This window comes from Sus scrofa, chromosome 9, assembly GCF_054392235.1.
Source record: "Sus scrofa isolate SSC_HxYL_T2T_F1_AM1 chromosome 9, Sscrofa_HxYL_maternal_Yorkshire_Landrace_v2.0, whole genome shotgun sequence".
NCBI lineage: Eukaryota > Metazoa > Chordata > Mammalia > Artiodactyla > Suidae > Sus > Sus scrofa.
The window spans coordinates 108614977-108633424 of NC_139391.1; the positions used below are offsets into that span (position 1 = coordinate 108614977).

An 18448-nucleotide genomic window follows, 5' to 3' on the forward strand; every position below is an offset into this window, starting at 1 on the left:
ATGGTGCTAGGAGAGGAGAAGAACTTAGTAGGCTGCCTGGTACACAGGCGTTCACTACACAGAAGTTGCTATTTTTATTAGCACTGTCATTATCATCAAATGGTATTTCAAATTTCATTATGACTCATTTTCCTATTAATGATGATTAGCCTTTCAGCCCAGTTAATTTTTGATATTAGGTACATGGTGGTAAATTTTCATGGCCTAAGGGCACACCTCAAAAGGCCCAGAACTTAAAACATTGTGTCAGGAGATAGGGGCAGTGGGCAGGGAGTCGGGGGTGGCAGAGGATTGACAGGGTTGGTGCAGGGGCTAAGGCCCCAGGGGTTGGAGCAGGGAAAGCCCAGGGCAGTCAAAGAGCAGCTCTAAGGCCTGAGTGCTATGCAAGAAGGCATCCAGAGGGAGTCATCACCTACCACATTGGCCTACCATTGCCCATAAAGTTAAGGATCATAGAACTGCTGCACTGACAAACAAAATTAAACAGTTTGGTTAACCATCTTCTCACATAAACTGCCCTACTTGTCCAGGTTAGCAGTTATAATAGTTCAAGTTCACATGACAAGTGCAAAATCTCTGCTTTACTTTACTCCTTCTGTATGTCCTTTGAAGTACAGGGTTACTTTCTGTAAATGTTAAGATAATGTGAGAGGAGAAAAGAATTCATTTGATCCTCTAAATCAGTGCTACACTGATTTCTAATGATGGAAAGGTTCTAGATCTGTGCTGTACAACATAACAGTCACTAGACATATGTGGCTACTGAGAACTTGAAATGTGGTTAGTGTAACTGAAGAACTGAATTTTGAATTTTATTCAACTTTATTTTAAATTTAAAAAGCTACATGTGGCTTGTAGCTAACCTGTTAGAAAGTACAGCTCTAAAAACAAATTTTAGAATGCATGTATTATATATATGCTTATAGGTATATCATGTATATACACATACACCTGTGTGTGTGTGTGTGTGTGTGTATACACACACATATATACATCTGTATATTAATACACACCCAATGGGACAGAGGACAAGATAAGTTCTTTAAAAAATTCTCATCTGGAAGAACCAATCAAAATTTTATTCCATACTTATAATAATGCCTTAATATTCAGAGATTTTACTAAAAGCGGAATTTTAAAAATCCCACTGCTAATACCTATTATCTAAGTGACTGTACTGGCAAACCATGGAATTGTTGTTGCCATGAAAAAAATTTATTGATCTGTTTCCCAGACATCTTTGTCATCACAGTTTTTGACTGTATAGACAGTCTGAAGAAAAAAATGATTTCACACTTGAGTCTTCTAAAACCAGTTCCATCAAAATACTAACAGAGAAATAACCCAAATCTCTGCCCATATCTCATTTAGGAAATTTCTATCAGATACAAAGAAATGCTAATCACTGTCACACAGAAAGCTTTTAGAATTACTGATTTGGCCTTTCTGCTTTCACAAATGTTCCACATATTTTCAAGTAAGAAGTGTCAAGTGGGGTAGTAATCCTGTCTAAACCACAAGGACTTGGAATAAGGACCATCTTGTGGATTTCAAACCTCAGTCCCTTTACTTAAGTATCCTCCATGGGTTACGATTCCATTATAGGAAGGGAGGGGAAGAAGGGAAGGATGGGTTTGCCCTAGGATTTTGTTTTGGTTTGGTTTGGTTTGGTTCTAAGACTTAACATTAGGAAAAACCACCTTTTCTATTTAAAAAGAATAAAAAAAAAGCAGAGATTAGAAAAAATTACTAACAGCAATTTACTCTGGCATAAAATTCCACAGATACAGGTTCATCTTTGGACCTTAGTTCAAAATCTTTCATTACTGAATTGGGCCACTTTTTCTCACTATAAAGCAGCTCTACTCTGGTGGTCTTATGTTTTGATGTAAAGAAAAGTGTCAAATGGGACTCCACAAGATTGCCCTAATATAACCAGTGCCACTTACACTGTGGCTTTTCAGAAGGAGACACAGGAAGGGAGAAAGGATACAGAAAAAAAAAAAAAAAAAAAGGCAGAGTTTTGCCTTTTGAATATCTGTAAATTTTTAAAAAATATGTTGTATAACTAATATAACAAAAATAACTTCTTCACACCTTCTTGGTGATTAATGGACATATTTTATCAACATTTTACCATACTCCCTAAAATTAGGTTAAAACCCCAGAAAGCATCTTGACCTCATTTGCCAAAATGTTGGATAAGTAAGAACACAAATTAGTCCCTGAACTTAGACTATCTCCTTGTCCAAGCCTAACTGACAATTTAACTTTGATGAAAAACAGACCTTTGGAGAAATAAGAATTATCATTTAGGCTTCCAGCCACTCACTTTTAAGGGTAGATAATTTTTTATCCTGCCATTCAAATGTATAAGAAGGACTGAAATAATTATCTCAAGTTGGGAAATGTGTTCTAAGAAAGAAAACTGGACCATCAGGAAAAAAATATTAATAACAAGCTTGTGACTTAGGAGACAGATGAAATTCCTCCCTTGGGAAACAGCACATCTGGTTTTATCGAACAGTGTGGATACGATCATTTCAGGCTTACATGAGAAGTAATTTATTTTTGCAGTAAGCTATGTATAACCTACCAAGTAAAACAACATTTGTATGTCCTAACTGTTAGCATTCTTCTCTATAGGCATGAACGTACTCCCCTAAATGTACCCATGGGGGAGTTTCTGATCTTATTTCTAATGTTTAAGTAACAAGGCAAACATGTCCAATGTCTTCTTCTGATGGATGTGAATAAATGGGCAACCATACTATCTTTCATGAGGGATTCTCCAGACAGACTAGAATGGTTCTCATAAAAAATTAAAGGCACCAGAGATACACTCAAGGTGGTATTTCAAATCTCTGTATCTGTATTGCTTTGAGCCTGTTCAGTGTTCAGAAACTGCTAGCGCCTTCAATTATTTTAAATGATTTTTTTTTTTTGGTCTTCTTGTTTAGTGTACTTTTAAGGTCCCTATAGGAGAATCTTCCCTTATAATATCTAATGTTCAAATATGGTCCACCTGTTACCTCTTTGCTGTCCTGAGTTCAATTCTTTGTTTGTGTTTCAATATCAAGCAGAACACTGCTTGCTTCATTCTGCTCTCAGTTTTGAGGGACTTCACTAAAGGTTAAATCAGCATTAATTTAGGCACAAAACTGATCTTCTTTTATGTTCTATTTTTATTCTAATATTACGGTAGCATCTCTGCCCAAGCAGTTAAACTTAAAATTAATGGTGATCAATTTTGCCTTCAATCCACAGATTCTCTCCCTATGTGTGATCTCCTTGTAACATGTGTTGAGATAGAATCAGCACCCAAAGAATGAATCTCCATCACACGTATCAAGATCAGACCCATGACTGACACATTAGTCTAATAACTTCTTCACATTTCAGAAGTTTAAATCAGTGCCTTAGGATATTTGAATGAATTTTAGAGTATCTCCTATAGAGACAGATTTCAAAATGAGGATAGGGAACACATGTCAGCCACTTTAAAAAGTTTAAAAGAGTCTAATATCCCATTAAAAACTCTATTGCATTTTCATCATATCAATATGATGGGTATTTTATCATAAAAATAGGTAAATAAACGATGATTTTAGAGGCAAATGTAGTGAAGTAGCAAAAGAATCACCTGTTTGAAAATGGACTGGCTTCTGAATCCAGGCCATGACAATCATTAGGTGAGTTATGCTAGGCAAGTTACATAATATCTCTGAAGTTTGACTGACTCATCTGTAAACTGAGGTGATAATAGCACCTACTTATACTAAGTGAAGTAAGCCAGAAAGAAAAAGACAAATCCCATATGATATCACTTATTTGTGGAATCTGAAATATGGAACAGATGATTCTATCTAAAAATAACAAACAAATAAACAAACAAAAACAGAAACAGATCATGGCCAAGAAAAACAGACTTGGAGTTCCCAGGGGGAGTGGGGAGGGAGAGGGATGGATGGGCATTTGGGGGTTTTTTGGATGCAATCTGTGATATTTGGAATGGATGGGCAATGGGACCTTACTGTACAGCACAGGGAAATATGTGTGACTGGGTCACTTTGTTGTACAACAGAACTTGATGAAACACTGTGAATCAACCAGACTTTAATAATCATAATAACAATAAAAATAATAGCACCTACTTCACAGAATTACTGTGAGAATAAAATGGATTAAAAGATGTAAACTACTTAGAACAGTGGCTGGTGCCTTGTAAATTTTCAAAAATATTAAGTTTGCAGTTGCTATTTCACAACCATCTTTCCCTGTTAGATTCTCACGAACTTTCACATAGGATACCCTGGAGATTTTCTCCCTTCCTCCCTCCCTCCCTTTCTCCTTCTTTCTTTCCTCCCTCGCTCCCTCTTCCTTCCTTCCCTTCTTCCCTCCTTCTCCTTGCGTCATCCTGTCCTTACGTTTTTGCCTCCTCCTCCTCCCTCTCCTCTTCCTCCTCCTTTTTTTCTTCTTTCCCCTCCCTCTCTTCTCTCTGTATCACCTCCTCATCTCTGGGCACTTTATTTTTAATTTACATCCGAAATCTTTGGATAATTAAGTGCCTCTTTTAACTTAAGGCTTACTAGACATTGAAGACTAATCAAATACAAAAGTAAAGACAAACTGTACAAGATCTAGACACTAAGCAGATCTCTGGATTAAATTATCACTTAAAATATAAATGTTACCAACCAGTGTCATAAAACTAATGACGAAATAATTTTAGTTACTGATCCATTTAACATATCTGTACTGGTATAGCCAGCAACTTTATCCTCAGGCCATCCTCTTCTCTGTGTCTCACACTTGATTATTTTTAATGAGAAAGGCACTAAAAACACATCCCAAATGACTATGTGGCTAAAAGGTTAACCAATAAAATCTGGCTTATTCAACCAGCATGCCACTTACTCTTCTCTGGGACAGCACATTATATAATTGTTTGGGATTTCAGTTCAAATGTTCCATAATTCTTTCTTTCTTTTTTTTTTTTTTTTTTTTGTCTTTTTGCCTTTTCTAGGGCCGCTCCTGAGGCATACGGAGGTTCCTGAGCTAGGGGTGCAATCGGAGCTATAGCCACCGGCCTATGCCACAGCCACAACAACGCGGGATCCAAGCTGCGTCTGTGACCCACACCACAGCTCACAGCAACGCCAGATCCTCAACCCACCAAGCAAGGCCAGGGATCGAACCCGCAACCTCATGGTTCCTAGTCGGATTCGTTAACCATTGCGCCAACACAGGAACTCCATCCATAATTCTTATTATGACAAATTTTTTTAAAAAAGATTTAAAGAGATAACTGGGTTTTAAAATTACAGAGTTTACATCATACACTGTCTGTACTAATATGAGGTTGCAAAACCAGGTACAGTGTCAATTCAATTTCCAGTTCTAGAGACACTACATACATGGTAAATGATAAATATTAGTTGTGGATGTCTTCAAATCCAAGACACTATCAATTATAAGCTTTAGAAATAAAGCAAATGCTGCAAATTATAATCATAAGATGCCATCAAATGTAAGATGCAACTTTAGAGATTCCAAAATGTTAAAAAAATTCTATATTTGGAATCAATGAAATAGATCATTGCTAGCTATTAAGAAATATTTATTGAGGATCTTCTATTGTCTACTGTTCAGTATTAGAAACTATTACGTATTTAAAAACACACATAGAGTCCCTCACCTTGGGGGATTTAAAATCAAATTATAAAAGAAAACACACATGTGAAAAATTGAGTAATGATATGAATTTAACTAATGATATGAAAAATCATACATCTATATTGTTGGCATAGATTTACTTTGTGTTCTTCCAAAAAAGTAATTCTTATTTTATTTTATTTAGCCATGCCCATGTCATGCCAAAGTTGCCAGGCCAGGGACTGAACCCAAGCTACAGCAGTGACAACACTGACTTCTTAATCATTAGGCCACCAGGGAACTCCCAAGTAATTCTTGTTTTAAATGAAGTTATACACGGCAAGTATTTAAATTATCCTAACAAGTGCCAACATGAGAGAGAGTCAGAGAAAGAGAGAACATTGAACATCATACACAGTTGTCCTCCATATCCCTGGATTTTGCTTCCACAGTTGGGTGAATCTCTGGATGTGGAAACTGCAGATACAAAGGACCAGCTATATTATGCAGTTTTATGTAAGGGACTTGAGCGTATATGGAAGGTTCTAGAACCTTCCATAGATCCCCCATCCTCCCCAGGATACAGAATTCAAAGGGAATTTTCTGTGATTTATATGTATAAGTCCCTGAACCAACTGTGAAGGAATCATAAAGAAATGAGAATTTGGCCTAGGATAGACCATGATAGAAAATAATATTTTTTAAAAAGAATATATATATGCGTGACTGAGTCACTCTTCTGTACAGCAGAAACTGGCATGCCATTGTAAATCAACTATACTTTAATTTTTAAAATGTGAGAAAAAAAGGAATAAGAACTTGTCCCTGACCAACCTAATCTAATAGAAAAGGTAAGAAATGAACTCAAATAAGTATATAGTAAAAATATGATCAGCATTATAATAGAGTTAGAAGCAAAATGTGACAATACAATCACTTCTGTTGTTAATGTCTTAGAAGGCTTTACAGAAGGTTTTTTAAGGATGCCAGCTTGAAGAATGAGTAGGAACTCAACAACTGGATTTGAGAGTAAAAAGCGTTCTAGGCTAAGGGGAAAGTGAGGAGAAAGTCATGGACTGTTTAGGGAATTATGGGAAACACTGCCAATGTGTGACCATCAGGAGGGGCAGGCTACAGGAAATAAGAGAGAGAATGACAAATAGCATGATTTGGAAGAGCCTTCAAACCCATACCAAAGGGCTTGGTCTTTAGAAGGCAGTTTTAGGATATCCAAGTTTGTGCGATCAAACATGTGCCTCAGGAAGAGTAACTGGACAGCAGTGTGCATGCAGGACAGACTAGACAAGAAAAAGGCTGGAGCTGAACAAGCAACTACTGCAGTCATCTTAGGAAGAGGTACTGGAAGGAAAGGGTTCAAGCATGAAAAACTTTCTGAGGGAGAAAATGACAGGACTAAATGTCAACCAGCTGGGTGGGACAAATCTGTTTGCAGCCTGAGTAACTCAAAGGGTAGGCAGCAAGAATATATAATCAGTGATGAACCCTTGACAGTGAAATGTGTATTAAGGGGGAAGGAACTATAGTGGTAAATTTTGGAAAACGCAGGTTTTATGCAGAAGGTTGGAAGAGAACACCATTCAAGATGACTTCCAGTTCTATTTCGCCTGACTGCCTGGAAAATAGCTGTTTCTGAGCTGCCTTTGACCTTATCCGATTGGCCTACTCACCCATTCCACGAACATTTAGTGAATGCTTACTGTGTGCAGGGACTGTGCTAGACAGTTGGGGTGAGTCAATGAACAAAACAGACAAAACAGTCTTGCCTTTGAGGAACTTGGATTTCAGCAGGAACAGACAGATAATAAATAACATATGCAATTAAATAAATAAAGTATACCGTGAGTTAAAGTGAAAAAAATGCTATGGGGAAAAAGAAGCGATGACTAAGAAAGATGAGGAGTGGTGATTGTGGGGCAGAGGTGGGGAGGGGGCATCTATATTGAGAGATGTCACAAGTCACAGCCTTTGAAGCCTAGTGCAGCATTTATCTAAGGATGCTGCTGGGACACTGTTCACTACACTTCCCTGTTCCTCTCAGTGAAAGCACAGGAGAGATTCATAAATTTCTATGGAGTCCTGACTTCTTACCACCATGAATCAGCTAACTGATCACATTCTTCACGGAACTAATGGCTACTAGCAAGCTAAAAGCTAAATCTGCGGTCTTCTTCTAAACCAAATATGGGGCCTCAAAGCATTGTTTATACCTGTTCTTATCTTGTTTTCTGAACATCATTTTCCTATTGCCTTGATTTCTTCACACACTTACCTTATTGTGTATTTCTGTCAGCTAAAACCCAATTTAGATCTCCTGAGATACAAATAAGTATGCAAATGTAAACTGCAAAATGACTTTTTTTTTTTTTTTTTTACAGCTTTGGCCTCTTTTTGATGCCAAAATGGATGGATTTAATTAAGGTTAAACCTGTTAAAATAACACATTTAAATAGTTACTATATATGGAATGCCATGGGAGGTACATTTGTAACCAAACAAGACCCTGTGGGGCCTTGTGGGGACAGAACCAAGGCCCATGTCCTATACCTGCCTCTTGTGAGCAGAAAATCTTCAGCCTCCTTGGCCTTCCCTGAGTGTCAAATAATAAATTTAATCAGGGAACTGAGAAAGTGCATTAACAAAGGAAAACAAGCAAGACAAAATAATAAAAGTTTAGCTATTACACAACTCACGAACCACAGATAATATTCCTTTTCGAGGGCTGCAGACAATACTCTGTGCCATACCCTTTGAGCTGCTTTTCGGATACTGAAACCCCTACCAGGTGGAAGAAGTTAATTGTATGTCCACCAAGCACACTAACCCCAAAAGGTTGATGATATTGACTCCTGATCACCTTACCACCAACCAACAAGAATAACGTCTATAAGCTGATCACACACCCCGCAACCCTTTCCCTCACCCTGTCTTTTAAAACCTTTCCCTGAAAGAACACTGGGGAGTTTAGGTCTTTTGAGCACTAGCTGCCTGGACACCTTGCTTGGTGCCCTGCAATTAATGCTGCACTGTCCTTCACCACAACCCAGTGTCAACAGATTGACTTTACTGTGCACAGGTGAGTGGCCCCAAGTTTGGTTCAATAACATGTGCTTTCTGTACCAGTCAGACACTTTGGGTACTTACATGAAATTGACGCAGCCTGTGCCGGCAGGTGGAGCAATCCAGACGAAGCTGAGGTTGGTCGTGGGCAGATGACTCACGTGAGAGGCCACCACGCTACACATAAACTGGTTACCAAACTGGTGGTCAGACATGATCCCTAACAAACAGAAAGGAAGGGAAGCCGTTATATAAAACAAAACAAAGTCCTTCTTATTATGGTCTAACAATATTTTCTGAATATTTTCTTTGTGTTAGGATTCAACATGCTCTTTGGCTTCCCCATAAGTTATTCAATTTTCCACTTTCTATCATTAGAAAGAAATGTATCATTTAAGACATTACTGTTAAGGCGCAATCTAGTAACCTCACTAGCATAGTATTTGCTTTGTTTTGATTTTGTTGATTGGCCTTTGCCCCTCACCAAAGACCACCAGGACCACATCTGCAGTAAAACAAGGTTGGATTTATTGTAAGTATTTACAGCAAGGAAGACCAAATACTATTGGGCTTATGTCAGGTTATTTAAGACAGTGGGGTGATCAAGCTGGCCCAGGAATTTGCTGATTATAATACTGAAAGTCCTGCATCCCTCAGTCTTATTGGGGCTGTTCCAGGGAAAGTGCTTTTGCTTCTGGGTTTGGTATTCTCAGAGAGTGGGAGCAATTTTATACTGAATACCTTAATAATTTTTATGTATGATACATGAAGAATGGGGAAGGACTAAAGCTAAGATGGATTTTTTAAAAAAAGCAGCAGCAGTAATGTTAGCACAGAGAGGGGATGGTGGTCATTGTTTGTGGTTTGCACCATGTTCTTGTTTTGGTCTGTTTTCGGGCATGATTACAAAGTGGTCCTGCTTTGTCACAAACCATTACTATCTCAGAGTCTGATGTGGATGACCAATGCAACTGCTCATGTTCAACATAAGAACATCAAGCTCTAGCTTTGACTGCCAGGTCAGCTCCTAGCTGAGTAATCAGGAGATGCTTTTTTCTTTTTAATAAGCTGATTCCCTTAGGTTTACCTCAGCTAGAAAATATTAATAGAGAACTCAACAAAAAGAAAATGAACAATTCAACTATTTATTTATTTAGTCTTTTTTTTTAGGGCCGCACCCGAGGCATATGGAGGTTTCCAGGCTGGGGGTTGAATTGGAGCTGAAGCCGCCAGCCTACACCACAACCATAGCCACACTGGATCCAAGCCGCATCTGTGACCTATGTTACAGCTCACGGCAACACCAGATCCTTAACCTACGGAGCAAGGCCAGGGATCAAACCCTCGTTCTCATGGATGCTAGTTGGGTTCGTTAACTGCTGAGCCCTGACGGGAACTCCATACAACTCATTTTTTTTAAAAACACACAAAAGATCTGAACATGCACTTCACCCAAAAAGGACATACAGATGGTAAATAAGCATACAAAAAGATGTTCAACATCGTATCACTATGGAATGGCAAATTAATGCAATAAAATACCACTACACACCTAATATTTGGCCAAAATCCCAAACACTGACAACCCCAAACTCTGGTGAGAATGTGGAGCCACCAGAACGCTTCTTCAATGCTGGTGAGAATGCAAAATGGTTTGGCCACTTTGGAAGACAGTTTGGCATTTTCTTACAAAAATAAACATGCTCTTACCATACAATCCAGCAATTGAGCTCCTTGGTATCTAGCTAAGGAGTGCAAAATATATGCCCATACAAAACCCTGCATATAGATGTATATTGCAGTTTTTATTCGTAACTGTTAAAACTTGGAAGCAATCAAGAGGTCCTTTAGTAAGTGAATGGATGATTAACTGGTGGAACATACAAACAATGGAATACTATTCAGAGCTAAAATGAAATGAGCTATCGAGCCATGAAAAGCCATGACTAAATAAATGTATACTGCTAAAGAAGCTGATCTGAAAGAACTACATATTGTTTGATTCTACCTATACGACATTCTGGAAAAGGCAAAATTAGGGAAACAGAGGTTACCAGGGGTTAGGAGAGAGGGAGGGAGATATGAATAAGCAAAGAACAGAGGATTTTTTTAGGCCAGTGAAACTATTGTGTATACTACTACAATGATGGATGCATAGCGATATGTATTTGTCAAAACATATAGGATGTACAACAACCCTAATGTAAACTGTGGACTTGAGTAATGATGTGTCAATGTAGATTCATCTGTTGTAACAAATTTATCACTTGTGATGTGGGATGTTGGAAAGGTTGTGGCAGAGGGGACGGTGGTATACAGAAAATCTCTGTACCTTCCATTCCACTTTTCTGTGACCTAAAACTGCTCCAAAAGTTTCTTAATAAAAATATTTCCAGGAGCAGGCAGCTAAATAAAAATTTAATTTACTAGGCTTTGTGAACTTGGGCAAATGACTTACTCTCTCCGAGATCCCATTTTCTTGTCTGCAAAATGAAAATGCCAGGTCCAGCTCATCCAAAAATTGTTATGAGAATTAAATGAGCCAATACATATGACAGCCTTGGGTACAGTACTGCTGTGTTTGGATTGGTACCCTTCCCACATGTCATTATAGCAGTTCATACATGGCTCCATCATAATTCTGACCACCTTTCCAAGTCATCTACGCAGGACTAGGTCTTTGATCTTTATATTTCAAGCAATTATCACAATGTCTGGCAAATCACAGATACTCAAGAAATATTTTCTGAATAAATATAAAGATGATTTAACTATAAAAATAAAAGACAACAGAAGTTGCATATAAATGTTATATTAACTAGTAAAATAGATTCTTCCAGGAGAGAAAGTCGTTCAGAGTAGGTCATGCTGGCCAAATAATAGAAGAACAAGTCTATATTTTGACATATCCTAATGATGCTCTTTATCTCATTCAAATTTATATGTATATATAAACATATATAATCATATAAGTATAAATATATATAGCTTATATGAAATATATATTATATAAAAATGTATAATTTTTTTTCCTAAAGCTTCATCTTGAGACAAAAGTCATCAAGCCAGAGAAACCACAAGGTTAGAGAGGATGACAGACTCCCAGGAAAACTGCAGTGTGCTGAAGGAGACAGTAGCCATGACTCAGGAAATGCCACTCCCTTCTGGTCGGTCATAAAGCAAAGATCCAATGTGCAGAAAATGACACATCTGCAGAAGTTAGCCTGGCCAAAAAGGAAAGCAAAAGTCCCAGCCGCAGTCATGTGGGAAGGGAAATGAATCAAACAAAGTAAGGCTTCAGGGTTTCCGAGCCTTGGTAACAGGATTCATGTTCAAATATCTCCTCTCTTCCCAAAGCTCCTCTTAGAAAATGAGTCAATGTCTAGGCTGCATATGGCCTGGCAGAATTTTATAAGCTTGCTATAGAGTTGGAATTGCCTCATGCCCTACCCTGGGTAAACACACCACAGAACAACATTCCTGCAATCCAACACAGCAGTTCTCCAGCGTAGCTACACAGCAGCATCACCTACAGAGACCGAATAAAGACTGGTTCCCACACCTTCTGATTTAACCTGTTTGCGGTAACCATGCCTGGGTCTTGTGAGTTTTAAAGGCACACCAAGCAATTCTAATGTGTTGCTGAGTACATGCATTAAAAATGTGTCTGGAGTACCCATCGTGATTCAGGAAAAATGAGCCCAACTAGGATCCATGAGGACCCAGGTTTGATTCCTGGCTTCACTCAGGGGGTTAAGGATCTGGCATTGTCTTGAGCTATGGTGTAGGTCGCAGATGTGGCTCAGATCTGGCATTGCTATGGCTGTGGTGTAGGCCAGTGGCTACAGCTCCAATTCAATCCCTAGCCTAGGAACCTCCATATGCCTCGGATGCAGCCCTAAAAAGACAAAAATATATATATATATATACGTCTTAGTAAAATTTTGTACAGAATTCAGGGTTTAGAGTAGTATCACTGCAGTATCAATACACGGTTTGAAAGTATCCATCAGTGTCTTGTACAATGGCCCTGGTAGGAAGGAAAAATAGCCTGTCCTCTTACCCAGGACTTCTCAAACCGTCCCAAATATGTATTCTGAGGACCTTTCTACGTACCTTCAAATACTGTGAGTGTAAGTGGTATTTGCTTTCTTAACACAGTGCGCTGTCATGTTATACTGCTATCACATTTTAATTGGCATTTTCTTTGAGAACATCTAGAAGGTAGTCAGAGTTGCAACTATTACAAATCTATTTAATATCAACCAGCAGAAAAAAAATAGTATTTATCGGATCCCTACTTTGTGTCAAACATTGTATTAGGCCCTATGGAGGTACACGGAAGAAATAAAGGACATAGTCCCTGCCCTGAAATGACGTCTGCTGGGAAAAGAAAATCAGAGCAAACTAGCATTCTAAATAAAACAACTAGAAAATAAGTGCTCACTGGGTGGTATTTGTAAAAAAATACAAAGGAAGAGAGAAAGAGTGATTAATGTATACAGTGATAATAATGACAACTAAGCTTATTGAGCACTTAATATGTCCTGATACTTGTCTAAATGCTTCCTGAATATGAACTTGTTCAAGGCTCTTAACAATCCAATGCGGAAGGAGCTGTAATTTTCTCCATTTCACCCATTAGGACACTAAGATGATGGAGATAAAAACTCACTTAGTGTTATACCTCAAGTGGGCAGGATAGCTTGGATTCAAACCAATGCCTCTGCTGCACAGTCAGAAATGGCTCTGCTGAAGAGAGAGAGATTGGAACAGAGTCTTAAGGGGAAAGCTAAGATCTCCCACATTTGTTTTTATGTACATGAGGCAGCAAAGAATAAGCAAGACATCGTACCCTCAGCTCCCTCCATCACACGCTGCTGCATGACCTTGGTCAGGGTGCTCTCAAGCTTCAGTTCCAGCATCTATAAGCTGCTGGTCACCAAGATCACTAAGATTCCTTGGTTCCTTAGCTCTCCAAGTGCAATTTCAATGAACAGAAGAGAGATGGGAGGACAGCTCACAAAGGCAGATAGAATGAGCAGAGGTATGCATGTAAAATGAGAACCAGAGGAAGGAAAGCAGTCAACATCAGCTTCCCGTGTGCTGTGCAACACAATTTACTGCAAGCGCCACAATCATCTTCTTAATGGCTTTTGTGCCATAAAAGACATTATACCATCTAATTAATATATGTGATTTGGAAACCTATTCTTGGAAAACTTGAATTTGAATTTGACAATGGATTTAAATTTATGACGGTGCTTTCCCCTCTGCATGCTGGATAACATGACACATATTGAATTTTAATATTACTTGAAAAAGAGGAATTAGATCTACAAAAAAAGAATTTAAATACACTGTATATCTAAGGGAAATATATACATAAATACATGTGTGTGTGGTGCAGTTATATTAAAGACTTTATTTATTTTTATGGCTATGTGTAAACTCTCACACACAAAAATTTTACTGTGGAATTTCTTCCCTAGAGGAAGAAGCTACACTTTTTCAAGGGAATTAGACTGTGAAAGAAAGCACTTCAAGAACTATGGCTTCTCTGGTCTAACTTTGACAAAAAGGTAAATTATTTCTTTCAAACTCTGAAGTTCTAGGAGACTCATATCAGTCTTGATAGATTTTAAAATATCTATGTCAGAGATACATGTTCCTTTTTAATATTGTGTATACACATTTGAAAAATAGGAATAGTCACAGGCTAGTTCCAATTGCTATATCAAGAAATAATCACTGTAACTCTTTAAAACAACTAGTCCTTTGACAAAGTATGGGTGTTTTAAATTCACTCTTCAAACCAGGGGATACATCTGTCTTCTTAAAGTTGTGGTTAAAGGATAGGAATCTCTACCAGTTTCCTTCACCCACGTTATACTTCTGCGAGATTAGGCTCACGATGCCTTTAATTGTTCTAAAGTTGCTTCCCTGATCCTTTTAAGACAGTGATACACATTTCTGTGCCTTCTGGGATGTCATTTTCCTTGACAAGTCTTCAGTTATTTTAAGTTTGTGACTAAACCTTGTATGAACTCCATTTTTCCCTCAGGAATACTCTTCTCTTCTTTTAATGTGCATACTTTGGGTCTACAGAACTTTAGAATTTCTATGATTCCTCCATTTTGAAAATACAATTTATATGCCCTCATAAAAATGTAGGCTATTTACATCCAAGAAACACCCTGAGGATTTTATTACCAAAAATAACCAATGTAATAGGAAAATTATATATCCATGTTAGGTTTATTCCATAATTTACAGATTAAAGATGTGCAGTCACGAATCTGTTCAATTTGTAATTTGCCTTGGTTAGTGTTTAAGTGGGTAGAAGCATGTCCTGGTTTCTTCATGGGATTCAAAAACTGTGTGTGGGATATCACCAAATAAAGGGAAAGTATACTAAGATTATAGATTTTTGGAGTTCCTGCTGTGGTGCAATGAGTTAAGAATCTGACTGCAGCAGCTCAGGTCACTGGGGAGGTGCAGGTTCAATTCCCAGCCCAATGGGTTAAAAGATCTGGCATTGATGCAGCTGTGGATCAGATTCAGTCCCTAGCCTGGGAACTTCCACATGCCATGAGTGTAGCCATAAAAAAATAAACTAACTAATTAATTAATTAAATTTTTAAAGACGCTAGATTTTTGGTTTGTGAAAAATGTAACCTCCTTATATATAAAGGATGAAATATTAAAATAAATACTATTTTATTGTTTCAAACACTTCAGAAAGTATGGTCAAATATTTTATCAGGAATTTTAGTAAATTAATTTAAATAAAAATATTAAAAGTGTAAGAAAATACAAATATTTAAGATATTTCCTTTTATTGTAACCATTTGCTCTTTGTTTAAAAGAGATATTTAAAGCCTTACAGCAGTTAATAAAAAGTAGACTGTTCTGGAAATGCAGTCTGGAAAGTTAGTGTTACATTGTAAGTGAAGATGGAAAATGAATTATGGAATTCCTTTTTGTCATTCTTTACTCTTTTCGTTTGATTCAAATATGAGTAACTGTTTACTTACAGAAGTTGACTTGTCCATTATTTGCCTTCTTTGCTAGGTCAATGTATGCAAACATTTCAACAAAGCCAAACATGATTTTATATGCTGAAAAGTAATCACAGAACTCCCTGAAAACATCCTTATGGTGGCTTATCTGGGAAGTACCAGCCTGATGAAAATGAATATGAGAAAAATAGCTTTCAAGTTGTAGCACAAGATAATGAGTATGTGCACCCACCCACACATGTGCACAGGGCATGTCTAACTTTTAAAGCACTGATTTGAAAGCATTCGGTTTCAGATTTAAGTCTAGAAGCAAAAAAGTACTAAATCTTGTTAAAGATCATTCTGGAATTGTATTCTATGGACACATGTTAGAAAATGTATGAGGATCCATGATATTCCCACACCTCTCGTCAGTTTTACAAAAAGAGCTCATTCTAAGTCAACCTGATTCTTTGCTCACCCATTGCAGTTAAAAAGGTGAGAATTCTTGCTGCCCCCCCACCCCCCTCCCAACACTACTGTTTATAAAATGCCCTCTCTTATTGAGCGTATTATCCATATTATCACCTTACTACTATTGGAGAGGCAGCAGAGAGGAAAGGATGAGAGCATAGACCCTGGAGGCAGTCTACCTGGGTTCACATCTTTGCTCCGCTACCAAGGAATTGTGGTGTCCTGGGCAGGTTACTCAAACACTTTGTTCCTCAATTTCCTCTCCAGAAAAATGGGAATGATAATAATAAGGTGGCTCTGAAGATTTAATGGGAATATGGAACATAGCATTCCGTGTGTTAGATGCATTCCCACATCAGAGATAAAAGAAAATTATCTAGAACCAGTGGACTTAAGTGACATGCCAATACTTAAAAGTGTTGATAAAAGAGCTAGTGATCTTAATCCAGGTCCCTCTTCTATCTTACACTGACTGTCCACTAGCTTCTTCCCTCCTTGGGTCCTTAAGTGGCAGTTTCTCAATTCTGGGACAGATTCCTGTGCTGATGTAATAGAAATCCTGTTCAAATCCTGTGATTAAATGCAACCACCTGAGAGTGAGCAGGAAGAGGCCCCTCTTCCAGGCACAATTTCAGGTACTTTCCTCTCCCTCCCCCGTTTCTCATCAGGCAGTTATTAGATAACCTCTGACCTCTTGTACACCATCCCTGAATTAGGGACAAGTGTGAGTGAGGCATATTTAGGTCAAAAGTGTTCCTCTAAGGGGCAAAGCTATCCAGTTACGCTTAGGTCTATGTAACCACTGAGTCTGACAGAGTAGCATCCTTTCCAAAGAGCTATGTAGAGTCTGTACTGTCTTAACTGAAACTCTCTGATCCATTGGTTCAAAGTACATCTCTGCTGCCTCTCCCCCAGTACCGCATACTCTGCCTCCCCTCTTAAAAGCTGTCTGGTGGTAGATAATCATGACACACTGTCTGTTCTAGCCTTTCCAAACAAACTGCACCATGCTAGTCACCTATCCAGAGCTGTATTCCTCCTCACCACCTGGTACCTCGTATGTGTTGGATTCACAGTACAATTACTAGCCTAAAAGTTGGATTTTACACATAAGCAGGCCAGAGAAGTCCAAAGAGGGACAGTTTTCAGAGACATAAACTCACACCAATGTAAAAAGATGAAAAGTGCCTCAGCAAGGCTTTCTTTAAAAAACAAAACATATGTGTAACTGAAACTTTATATTCATTGAAAAGCAACTCCCCATCCTCCCTCTCTCCCAGCCCCTGGCAAATACCACTCTATTTTCTGCTTCTATTCTAGATATATAAACAGAGTCACGCAGGATTTATCCTTCTGTTACTCATTTATTTCACTTGGCATAATGTCCTCCAGGTTCACCTATGTAGTTAAATAAGGCAGGATTTCCTTTTATAAAGCTGAATAATATTTCACTGTATATATATACCATATTTGCCATCCATTCATTCATTAGTGGACATTTAGGTAGTTTTTATGTATTGGCTATTGCAAATAATGCTTCAATAAATATGGGAATGTAGATACATCTTTGAGATCCTGATTTTTATTCTTTTGGATATACATCCTTAAGTGGGATTGCTGGATCATACATTAGTTCTATTTTTAATTTATTGAGGAACTTTATTATTTTCCTTTTGATAGTCCCACCAACAGTGCATAAGAGAATCTATTTCTCCACATCCTTGGCAACACTTGATACCTTTTGGATTTTTTTGGATAACAGCCATCTTAACAAAAGTGAGATGATATCTCACTGTGGTTTTTATTTGCATTTCCCTGATGATTAGTGATGTAGAAAAGCTTTTCATATGCCTATTGTCCATCTGTACCTCTTCTCTGGAGAAACAGCTATTCAAATATCTTCCCATTTTTTAATCAAGTTATTTGCTTCAATGCTATTGAGTTGTAGGAGTTGCTATTCAATAGATATAAAGGTTCAGTTATGCAAGATCAATACATTCTAGAGTTCTGATATACAACACTGTGCTCCAGTCAACAATTTGTATTGTGCACTTAAAAATTTGTTGAGAGTAAATCTTATGTCGTGTCTTTACCATAAAAAATGAATTAATAAATAAACAAGAAAAAAGTAAGAAAAAACAAACCTAGAGACTGTTGCCTTGTTTTGATAACTCCAGACCCTAAAACCACCTCTAATATTCTCAAGCCTATCTCTTCTCTTTCCTCACTGCCAAAGACTT

At 37.8% G+C, this 18448-nt stretch overlaps 1 protein-coding gene across 6 annotated transcripts in view; it reads right to left on the reverse strand.

Annotated features, from left to right (window-relative positions):
• The window catches only part of RELN (reelin), a 499001-nt gene that overhangs the window by 341149 nt on the left and 139404 nt on the right, over positions 1-18448 (reverse strand). For all 6 annotated transcript variants that reach the window (XM_084977353.1, XM_084977355.1, XM_084977351.1 and 3 more), the window contains exon 3: positions 8818-8953. In XM_084977353.1, coding sequence (XP_084833479.1) covers positions 8818-8953 — 136 coding nt within the window. The remainder of the gene's footprint in view (positions 1-8817; positions 8954-18448) is intronic.